Source organism: Paracoccidioides brasiliensis, assembly GCF_000150735.1.
Source record: "Paracoccidioides brasiliensis Pb18 unplaced genomic scaffold supercont2.4, whole genome shotgun sequence".
NCBI classification, from domain to species: domain Eukaryota; kingdom Fungi; phylum Ascomycota; class Eurotiomycetes; order Onygenales; family Ajellomycetaceae; genus Paracoccidioides; species Paracoccidioides brasiliensis.
Window position 1 is genome coordinate 2,163,629 of NW_011371361.1, and position 12,162 is coordinate 2,175,790.

The window sequence follows — 12,162 nt, forward strand, 5'->3', positions numbered from 1 at the left end:
CACCTGCAAGCTATCCTTTTACAATCAGCAAGTGACAATTGTTAATAATGGAATGAAAAGGGTTGATTCATTATGATGCGGGGTAGGGAAGAACTGAGGAATACTTCCCAATAACTACCTTTTTATATGGTGAGCAGAGAGCAACAATCCAGACATTGCTGATAGTGAATGCGTCGCACGGTGCGGGGTATATATGTGCATATGTTCCTTTTAGAGGAGCCATGATCAGAAAACGAAACCTTGAAAACTAAGGGCTTCTATCTGGGTAAGAAAGAGAGGGTACATCAAGGCTGAAATTACCTTTCCACCACATGAAGAACGGGATTTTTCCGTTCTCTTGTTGGCTTGAGTAACTATGACAAAAAGTTTAACGGTCAAGTTCTAGACTTGTGGAAGGGCTGGTTATGGGACGCGTCGTCGATCAATGAACCATAGCCCTTGCGAATTGGTTGCCTGTTGCCTGTCACAGGCTTGAAGACTAAGGGTCTATGGCAGAAGGTCCGCGGGTTAACTAGTTAACGAGCCAAAATCGTGGAGCAGAAACCTTGACATGCATTCTTGAGCGAGGAGTGGGGTTGCTGTTATCCTGAGGTTGACGCCGACGTGTAAGTAAGAGGAGAAGACGGTCACTAAAACGGCTACAGGAAGTGCAGGTCTTGCAGAGGCCCAGAATCCCGGACTGAAAGGTCTCACTTCAGCCGCTATCCTGGCTATGTTCCTAGTCAAGCCTGGAGATGGAACATCAACCATCCACAGGGGGTGAAAGCTGAGCAAGAGTCGTTGGCCCACTGTGCACAGACATTATTAGCTCATGATTGGCCAACATTCGATAACTAGTCCAGGAATTCACTTCGAGCATTTGAGATTGACCGCTCAGGCGCAGGCTACAGCAACCACCTGCAGAACTTCAACAAAGATCCACTTCGTGCCGTTTGTTGGCTCAAGGGGCTTGATGGATGGGGCACCCTTGCATTCCCAGGGGGGTTGTTTATCGAAGAACTGCGATATCCAAAGAATAATTGAAATGAGTAGTTCGCCGTTTTACCACTAAGATGGGCCCTATCCAGAACTTTGGTTCGTCGCCTAAGGTGGAGGAATAACGGCGTTGATCCCACACCCCTCGTTTTGTCTGGTCAACCATCTCGCCGGAGTGTGAGCAGGAAGTGAGAAACAGGAAACTTCGGCAAGACTAGTTTCGTGCTTCAGCAAACCTTCCGAGCAATCATCACTTACTCTCTATTGCATGCCATGACAACCTTCTTTGCTCCCAGGAAGGTTGTATGTCTGAAAGTTGCTGTTCTAAAACAGGGATGTGCAATCTAACGCAAAATGGCAACCAAAAAGCTCGCGGCAATTCGGTATCACAGTATGCGCACGGGAGGACCTCAGGAAAGAAATTTTCTCTCTCCTAATAATACTTCAGAAGCCCACATTTCAATTTCTAGTGATCCATGGATATTATGGTTTTTGGCTTTGAAGGTCGCAGACACGTGAAATCCACATCGGGCCTTGGAAGCGGGCCGTAATCCAGGGACATCTTATCTTGGCCGTGCGATCTGCTCCCGTGTTCGAAGCTAAGGGGCAGCTAGAAAACACACTGCTGTTAGGAAACGGCACAGTATATGCTCCCTTTTCTCTCATACTCGCATGGCTCTCATTGATGGAGTGTTCCGTCAACAACGCCGTCGGTCAACGATTTTCTGGAGATCATTTTTTTTCTCGACTGTCGCATGCTGTTGCAACGCTAACTCTTTGAAAGAACTTTTTGGGAGCAGGGGAATTAGTTATAGGAACTATAGAATTGTGCAAAACAAACCCTCAAAATTCCGGGGAAACCATGGCTTCCTATGCACTGTCATAAGAAACAAGGACGATGTTTGCTCAACTCGATTTGAGTCAATTATGGTAAGGGGTAAGTAAGCCTCCCCACATTGTCGGTTGCACTTCTACTCCTTCTTTTAGCTCTGATGTTCCATTTGCGACCTCAAAACGTGCATATCGGATCTCTTTTCAAATCCCGTACAGCCGGACTGCTATCAAGTGGCCATCCCTAAATAACTCTTGCTGGAGCTGACGGACTCTGCTTGAACGCATATCTCGTGCTTGAGTTCTTGAACAGAAGTATCCTTACCCGTTTCCCCTTCAGGGTTGGTTTTTAATCCACAATCGATTTTCACCACTCGACTTTTGGAAAGGACTGCTGCATAAAACTCCAGTAAAAGCGTGGGAAAGGTGCGTTAATAAAACGACGAAAGAAATCAGTGGCATACCTTATCCTTGGGTCGGCGAATTAACCCCGAATCTGGCGGCCCGTCGGCCTTCTTAACTAGCTACCCTTACCGTTCCATTGGGTCTCTCAACAAATTTGATTCGAATGGAACGTGGTTGAGGAATATGCCATTAGACCTGCCAGCAAGAAACTCATGATAAAGAATAGAATATGCATTGCTTACACATGGAGAGCGTGAAATCAAGACTTTGGCCGTTTCCAAATAAAACCCTTGGAACCCGGTGGATTGGTGAGTTTATGCAGGAGATGACGGGGTAGGGTAGTGGGCAATTCGCTCTCGGCGATTGCTCTTCACCATCTCAATTCGGCTGCTCCGACAGCTGCTAAGTTGAGACTGAAGTCCCATATTGGCATTATGATATTCACTTCCTTCAGGGTTAAGGGGCTAAGCATGCGCCCGCAAAAGCTAAAACATTTGGCAATGCTGTGTGTTTCCAGCAATCGTCACCTGTCTTTAAATTTCTCAGTACTTATTCCCTCTACCAATAGATATTGTCTCATCCTGCTTCGGCTAGCATTAAATATCCAATGGTCTTCTAAAATCGAGATACTGCTGTCACAATAGTCTCATTTGAAGTCCTTTTTGTTGCCGTCACTGCAACTACTGACAGAGGAAAGACTGGCAATGCATAACAGGGAATATAAATCTTGTAAGTTTTGCTCTGATCTCACATTTTCACTACTAAATATGCCTTCTCAGAAACCTACAAGCCACAGTAAGCATGCAAGCCAGCCAGCAGACGCTGAAAAATATCGAGTCCGCTCCAGGAAATCATACATCAATTCACGCAGGAGAGGAGTACAAAACCAGCAGCCCCCATCGTCTCTTCTCTTCAACGTCCAACATCTGAAGATTTGATCCGTTTCCATGATTCTTTAGTGAGAGACGATAAACGCCTCAAGAAGAATACCATCGAACATCCTATGGAACGGTATTTGACGCCCGGAGATCTCAATGAACCGAGCATCTTTGCCCGGATATAGTTGTGTGAGAATGGTTTAAAATACAGATCCCGCGCCTTTGTGGAAGAGAGGAAGACGATGGGGCCACTTGAACTATTTACAGGCCCGGCCACACTCCAGAGCATCATGGACGCCTAAAAATACGTGATGGTGACAAAATGTTAGCTGAACTCTCTCCTCATGTTGTTCCAAGCAACGGCTGATCTCTGCGGACAGAACTTGTGGTTACCGTGCAATGTGCATTGTCAATTTAGTAGTTTTTCTTTTCTCCATTTTTTCCCTTTCCCTTCTTTTCCTTTCCCTTTCCCCTTTTCTTGTTTCCACTCCCTCCTCCCTCCTCCCCCATTCCTTCTGACAAATAAATGGAAGCTCAGCTTTCATGCAAATAGGAATCAGCTAAGAAGGTATTGCGTATCACTTCAATCACAATGTCTGAAAAATAATATCATAATTCCCGCACATGTCTTCAGGGGATAATATGGAACTCCTCCACATCTTAACATCCATGAGTCCCCAGCCTCCTGGCCACCTAGAATGGTACCTCCACGAAAACAGAGAGCCTTTTTCATTTTATTTTCCTTTCTCTTTTCTCCTAGCCTCTATTGATTTTCGGTTGTACGTGATTTAGACTGTTAATTCTGTTTATTCTTCCGTTGCTGGTTAGATATGAACTTGGATGCCACATAGATAGATACCAGGGCTCAGTAAAGAATTCTGCAAGCACACTAAAATAATTAACACTGGATACTTTCCAACTCTTATTCATCTTAAATCCCGCAATTCCTATTTAATGCCCATTATGTCGTACACAGTCAAACCCCTCTCTGTCATAAAAGCAAAACGGTGTGTGTATGACAGCTCTAGCTATAACATCCAAATGTAGAACCAGGCTTGATCTAAAGATCTGTCTTCGCGCTCAGGAACGCCACACCCAAGACTGCAAGTTGCAGGTGATTCTCACATGTAATTTGTGGAGGAGATGTTTTCTGTTCTTATACATTCTTCATGGCGATATAGCCATCATTTGGTACATCTTTGGCTGGTGGGAGGTGGATTTCCATCCGTATGGGCAAAACTGCATCAGGGTTTCGGGAGGTGCGGTCCGTGCGGGCCGAGACAGAACTTGGAACAAACCAAACGTCAAAAGTCCCTCAAGCTGCAAGTCGACTCCCGTCCATGACAAGCTTTCTTTTTTGCTTCTTTTCTTCTCGTTTTCCCTTTTCTTCCTTCGAACAAGCCATATTTAGTTCTGGCTGAAGGGAACCTCCCAAAATTTACGAGGAAGAAAAATACGACGGGGGCGGCGTGAACGGCAGGGAACGGCGTGCAACGACCTTCTCTGGTCCCCAGATTTCGACGTTGGACACTGCGACTGGGTTGAGAAATCCCTCTGTGCTCTGCCTGGTTAGTGGCTCGTTGTTCCATTACAATGGCACTTAATCACCTGGAAGCCATTCTAGCCTCCGAGATTATTGACGAATGGAGAAAGAGAAAAATCCGATTTAGATCGGATGAATGGCAGTGGCTAATTCGCGCTGGGTTGATTCCGCAGAACTCATTTCGTATCATCTCCTCTTAATGAACGGTTTAAACATGAGTGGATAACTAACTAATGTGAACTTATTCTTCAAAGTGGTAAATAACAGAGACGAAATCCTATAGCTCTCACATCGATCGGCGTGAAAGACCAGATACTGGCATGAGGAGGTAGTCATAGGCTCACTTATTTTATTCTTACATGTTACTCTCCACATAGGCTGGTGGGATAGTAACTACGACATCTATAAGTTGCTGCTTTTAAAGCCATTAGCATCTATGCTCCTACAGGGATGGAGTGATAAGTCCATGCGTGCCCACGAGCTTCGGTGCATCTTAGCTGGAGAATCCCTCTGCTGAAGAAAATGCCGCAAACCACTCACTATGAACTCTAAACTTAGTTACCTCTTAGGTTAACTAGGAGAAGAACCCTTAACGTACACGCGAAGTACTCCGTGGTCATACAACAAGCATTGGATTCAATGGGGTTCCTGGGTAGATCACATACTCCACACTCCGCTAGCCGGATGACAGGAATTGCTATTTCAGCTTCATGGGTTTGGAATAATATGGCTGCAATGATAAATTATAGCTGCTGGGACAAAAAATGGCAGTTACCAAATGTCAATAGCTTTTCAACGCAGTATGAAATAATATTGTATCCATTTTGCATTCTAGAGCCTGTTAGCCATGGAGGTGCCTAGATGGAGCACATGGCTATTTGCAAGAGAATTCAGTTATAATAGCCAAACAGAGAAAACTGGCCCTAAGGTCAATGTTCCCGGAGAATATCCGTACCGTTTTTATTCAACCCCCTGGCCACTTTCACCAGTTATGGATATTTACATACTTCAATGATATGCGTCAAAGAGTTCACAAATGTACCCAGCCCCTGCATTTTCGGCTTTGTTGTGTGAACAGATACTACTTTTGTAAACCTGATGGTATTAAAATAGACATACCAATTAGACAAATTTCAAGATCTTTTTCACTCTCCCTCAATTCTCATCTGCAAGTAACGGATATTTTGGAATTTTTTGAAATCATGTATGTACAAACACACATGCACTTTCACACGGGGTGCACCTTATGAACCTGTCACTTCCACAACGTTCATTTACTCGAATAAGGAAGAAATATACTGAACAGGTGTTTGACATTCGTGCACTGCAGGGTTTCCCACATTGAATGACTTTTAGAGTGAAATGTGGGATGCAGGTCTACACCTCAAGAGGTCAAAACGCTCTATGGGATGCAAGAATCGCAGTCAGATTCAATAGTGAAACCTCTACCCCACCCTGGCCGCTCCACAGTTCTCCATGTGCTATTGCACTCATTACCCCGAATCCAGGGTATGTAGTAGGGTAATGATAATCATATGCAACCCATCCTCAACGCCTGATCTGGCACATCTAAGCTACGCAGATATGCAGTTATTCTCCACGTGTTGCATGCTGAATTCATTTTGAGACAGAAGCTGCCGAATATTAGCACATGTTCTGGCTGTAGATTCGTGAACAGTGTTGGCGTCTGCATTCAGCATAATCTGGATAGGTGATCGGGATACGCTGCTTCCAAGCTCATGCTGGCACTCTAACTCCGGGGCCAGATCGAATCTCATATGTCCTTTACTCGTGGCTTCTCATGAATGATCCCTTTCACTAGAGACGGGCAGGACATATAACGGAGCTACCTGGGCCAAGCGGTAGCGAGACTAGAAAATACCCAAAATGAGACCTAATACAACTCCATGTGCAGAGAAGAGTACCAAGCCTGTTCGGAGCAGCCGATCGGCGTTGGGTTGGAATTTCTAGTGCTCTCCCCACAAAGTTTATTTCAACAATCCTCGAAATAACCGGTGGTTGGAGCAATCAAGGGTCCTCCTAACTGTTTCACATATGGTTAACTACCTGATATATATTCCTTGGCACACATACCTGGACAGAAGGGGAACATACTCTCCATCTTACCCTGGAAAAGAATCGGGGTGGAGTACCTAAGGAGCAACGAAAGGGAACTTTGAGGAGAGATGGGAAATGCATAAATACGTGAAAGATTCCTGAAAACTTCTCAATTGCGCCTTCTATCCAATATCGCAAGCAAATCTGGCAGAAGAAACCTGCGAATGCAATCACTTGCCTCAGTCCATCTTCACATTTTGTATTTGACATATTTCTTCTCACTCCTCGTTTGCCTAACTTGTATTCTGCTGTTGTTCGCAATTGAAACAGTACCGAACTCTTTGTTGACAATAATGCGTATCCATTTCGCGCCAGTACTCCTTGGAATCTCATGCGCAGCAGCCTATGTCGCAAGGTCACCAGAGCACTTGCTGGATCTTACCCCTCGGGTCTGGAAAAAAGCCGAAATATGCAAGCTTCCCTTCACTGGGGTAAGCCAAATGACGTTGAACAACACCTGGGGGAAAAGCGGTGCTGGCGAGTTTCTCGATAAGTTCCTGAAGAAATATGGAACTACAAACTGGACCAACAAGTTCTTTCAACATACCGTGAATATGGGTAAACATGGCGGCTCGACGTTTAACTGTATGAGTTACCCTGGCGGCGGACCCTGTTCGACACCTGAAAGCTCAGCCTGCGAAACCTACAACCCGCCAGAGGCCTTCTTTGTCCATCAATCATTAGGGATGCTGAAGGGTGCTCTCGATAGAATCCATGAATCGATTCAAAACTTTATGATTAGTGCCCTGCTTGAAGACATACAGAATGCGGTTGACATATTTGGTCCTCCTGAATCAGAAAATCGCTATATATGGTCATTGATGATTGGCGTGTTTGTATCTGCAGTCGCGTTTACCGGTCCAGTCTGGCAAATTGGTGCTCCACTAACTGGGGTTGTTGGTGCTCTGAATCTGGCTGCTGGTGCGGAGGCAAAGAATGCCAAACCTGTGAGACCCGCAGACTTCAAAAAACTAACGGAGAAGGATGTGAATCGTTTCTTTACGAGCATTGAAAGAGCTCTCAAGGAAACTGTCGAGGCAGTTTTTGGAGGGAATTTCGAGAGTGTTGGTGAAATCGAAGATAAGGTCAAGTGGATCGGAGGAATATTTTCAGAAGGCAAAATGATGGACAACACAAAACTTGAGCCGGCTATCAATACCTATACCAACGCAATTGCGGCAATGATTGTAGGTTACATTACCTTTTCCTCATGCACGCTTGCTTTAATGGCTGAGGCTGACTGTTGAAGAAACAAGGAATAGTCATTCAGTGTTTGAAAGCAGGGAAGTATTACGTGTCTCAAAGGGTACGATGAAGCCTTTCATCATTCTGTCACGACCGATTAATCAATAACATGCGTTCCATCTGCTTATCTGTTCTGGTTTTTAGTACGACATAAGCAAAGACAAATGTGAGAAAGGGAGAAGAATATGGATGAATAATGCAAGTCCACCTAGCTAGGTATCCGCAATTGCTAACATTCGCCCTTGACGTCAATATTTTGTCTGCCACCGGACTAACATGCTGGGATTATTGCTGACATTATCTACTTACCGCAGCGCTGCACGGCGATCGTAAAGAGAACAGAGGACCACTTGAGTCCCGGACCCCAAATACTCATGACTGAAAAGATGTATAACTCTTTCACCAATTACTATGGCTTCGATTACAAGACAGCCTTAACAAATGCTGTCGACTGCGCAGTTAAAAAAGGCAGCGGCTCTCCTGATTGGACGAAACTCCCATCTTTCACTCAAAAATCGAAATGGCCTGAATGCTTTGTTAACCTTCCCGTGAAAGATGAGAACTTCTTTGGAGAATACCAACCCAAAACACCAAACCCAAAAAATCCCTGGAGGAGTGGTTGGTGCGGGCTCCACATTACTCAGTATCAGAAAAACCAAAACCAAAAGGGGTGGAAGACGGGGAAAGAGTTTGAGTTTGACGTGAAGATATTTGATGCTGAACAGAAGGAAATTGGAAGCGCAAAAAGGGAAAAAGCAAACACTGGAAAGAGTTTTGGGATTGGCAGTATGCTTCCATACAAACTCATTGTCACAGCTGGCAAATATGACAGTTCTCCTATCGAATTTGCGTATGCAGGGGCGCACTGGGACTCTGATAATAGGAAACAATGCAAAATTTCAGCCATGTATGACAAGGGTAAGCGACAGGGAGACTGTGGATTCACGTGTTAAACCGATGATATTAGAGAGATACAGCGACGGGACAAAGACCCCACTAGTTAGCAAGTTTAAGTGGTAGCTTGCTCTCCAAAAACTGCACTTGAATTGAATCCCATGCACAAGGGCAACGTATGCTCCAGCGTTTCCATTTCCCAACCGTGAGTCAGTTACTGTATGTATATTCACGGGGTCTTTGTTATAATGCGGAAATGGATGAAGTCGAGCAAGCGAGGGGCTAACTGATTTGATGACGGACGAAGAGCTATGGATGGATATCTGACATTGAGCCTTTGAATCAGGCCAGGTCTGGAGAGTTCTAGGCCTGCCATTTTCTAATTGTAAGAATAGGGGGTCTTCACTGGATTGCAGTTCTGGAGCGAGATCTTCATCTGACGCTTAAAACATTTAGTTCCGCCCTTAGTGGTTCAAGGGCTATGCAGAAGCCCTAGTTGAGGGACCCCTAAATGAGAAAGCACCGGCTCCGATTCAGATTGTTGGGCCAGCAGCGATGTGGTGGTCCGATTGGATAAGTAGGACTTGGGAACGTTAACTAACTTGTGGCTGAGCCAACTAGCGGGCATTGCCTTTATCCAACCGCGGGTTGCCTTGCGTCCTTTGCATCTGCTGTGACGGTCAATGAATGGATTATGAGGAACTCATATCCCACATCACCAGTCGAACCACAGGAATCCATTCGTTGGAGAGGAAGATGTCAGTCTTCACGTTCTCCGTCTTTCAACACCATCCCTAATAAATTGATCCAACAACAAAAAACGAACATCTCGCTGCTCTCCCAACCCCAAATCTCTTCAGCAACCTTGGCACGGGAGGATGAAGTGATCCACTCTGTTCCTCGAATGCGCTTCGCCGATTAAGCGCGTTGCATCATCATCATATCATAATTAATGCAAGGCACGAATATTTGCATTCTTAGGAGAAACTAGATTTCTTGCAGCGGCAAGGTCGGCCATCCCATCTCCTTCTATCCGCCAAACCTTCATGGCTATGCTTAAAGCATCGACAACGCGCTTCAATTTGCTGGGTGATAAAATTCAGACGCGGAATTGGTGAAGCCCAACGTTATTCAGTCAATCATATTTTTTCACAAGAAATATTATTTTCTGTTCTTTCTGGTCGCCAACTCCATTCCGCACTCCCCGCACCCAGAAATGATTTCGCATCTTCTCCTTCCTCGAATATAACTTGTAAGGCGCCTCCTCACTGGATTTGTTCTAATCAATAAATAAGAAGATCTCAGCCAATATCTGCCCACGAGTCGCGGTTCTTGAAGAGTGCCTTCGTGATGTCAAAATTTCCCATCTCAGAAGCTTCAGGCTTCCTGAAACCCTCTCGGATAAGAACATCCGTTTTAACCCATACTCCATACATCCTCAGTGGCTTTGGCTCTCTCCTAAACCCACTAATTCTATTCTTTGCCTGGCCTTCTTTCAAAATCCAACTTGCAAATAGGGCCGCACCAAGTCATAAAACCTTTATGGAAAGGATTGTTTCATATCTCGACGGGATATTCTGCTTCACCAGAGGGCCTCTATTGCCCTTCATTTCTCTAACTAACGTGTCCGGGGGAACGGGATATCAATGTGTCCGTAAGGAGAAGGCCAAACTATCACTGGCAGATCTACCCGCGGAGGGCTTCTTGTCCGTTTTCCTAACCCGCTTGTAGGGGAAAAAAAAAATTGGCAGGAAAGGTGTCTTCCCTTCTCATGGTCTGGAATCAATTGGATTGGGACCAAATTCCCTCGGTTTCATCTCCCGAAATGGCCCTTCTCCTAGGCCATTCGCCGTCAACAGAATAAACCCGTTCAAACGACCAAATATCCATATAGTCCGGGAAACAACGTGGATCAGGTTCCAGAGCAAGTTGACTTTCTGCCATTAGACAATGGATTCGTGCTCTCATGTTTACGTAACTTCAGCCAATGCAATATGAACAACCACTGAATGCCAACCAGCCAACGTTAGCCAAGGAGCTTTGCCAAAATGGATGGAACCTTCGCTGGGCCGATAATGATGAAATCTTTTGATTATGGCCTTAAATATACTTCTCTATCCAGTGTTCCAATGGGGGTTTTGAAATCCTGTTATGATCCAGAGAATAACAATATGCTGTCCACCTGGAACATAGTACATCCAAAGATCCCAGGCCAAAGTGTGAATAACGCATGCTTTCCATTGAAGAGTTTTTCCCAATGTCTCAAGGCAGTAGGCTGGAAAACTTATATCCAGTATCGTCTTCCAGATCTGATTTCGTCCATTACACAGAAAGCTCTCAAACCTTTTCCATTCCAGACTTCAGCCACAGCACCATTGATGGAGACCATCATTCCACATCCATGGTACAACTTCTAGAGTGGACCACTCGCATGTCACTACAACGGACTGTAGCCCCATTATACCTTTTCAGGTCGGAAATGGGCGCTCTTCCATGAACATGAATGCCAACGAAACATTAAAGAACCAAACATCTCATAACATGTCTCCCAGGCCCACCGACTCCAGATCATCCAAGATCAAAACCCAACCAGCCGAACACACATTTGTCCAAATTACCTTTGATGCAACCTCTGGCAAGCTGCCAACCTCGGGATCGAACAGGAGACGGAAAACTAAACTTGAGAAGCAGGAAGCCGCTCGAATCCGACAGAGGGGTAGTGCCTGGGCAAGATGACGTACAAAACACCGCCCAAGTATGTGCTCTCCACTGCTCGGTCTGCAGCGCTGACTCTAGTCGAACCATGCTTGCAATACCTAGTGCAGTATTGATCATCATCAACCGAATGATATTCAATCAACGACAAGTGACCCCCGTAAGTAGATTTGTCCCCAGTATTTGGTCTAATAAGGCATAAAAATGCATTATAAAGGTACAAACAATATAAATGGATGTGTTACCTAACGGATTGATAGGTCGTTTAAGTAAATCGACCACCACAGCATCTCGGCAGGCTATTGCACACACAGCAAACTCCCAACAACCCCATCAGGCGACACCTTCTATCACCACGTCCAGTTTCGTCAGCTTCAATAACACACTGCCCACAGAAAAGTGTGACAACTCTATCATATCCTCCAACACAGGAACTGGACGTTAAAATTTTAAGGGTGACGAATGACACTGGCGAGATTGAGGGACAATTTCGGTGAGTCACGATGGCGCAGTGCAGCATACCAAAATGGTTATGTGACCAAAGGGATTATTTTGTAG

The 12,162-nt window shown here is 45.2% G+C and overlaps 2 protein-coding genes across 2 annotated transcripts; both read left to right on the top strand.

Moving 5' to 3' along the window:
- Positions 1-7,043: 7,043 nt before the first annotated feature.
- PADG_04207 (uncharacterized protein) lies at positions 7,044-9,385 on the top strand (the record flags this gene model as incomplete). The annotated part of the gene is made up of 3 exons (XM_010761062.1): positions 7,044-7,937; positions 8,310-8,913; positions 9,285-9,385. The coding sequence occupies 3 exons, from the start codon at positions 7,044-7,046 to the stop codon at positions 9,383-9,385; spliced, it is 1,599 nt and encodes a 532-aa protein (XP_010759364.1).
- A 1,761-nt stretch (positions 9,386-11,146) lies between these two features.
- On the top strand, positions 11,147-11,625 carry PADG_04208 (uncharacterized protein; the record flags this gene model as incomplete). The annotated part of the gene is made up of 2 exons (XM_010761063.1): positions 11,147-11,361; positions 11,442-11,625. The coding sequence occupies 2 exons, from the start codon at positions 11,147-11,149 to the stop codon at positions 11,623-11,625; spliced, it is 399 nt and encodes a 132-aa protein (XP_010759365.1).
- Positions 11,626-12,162: the final 537 nt, after the last annotated feature.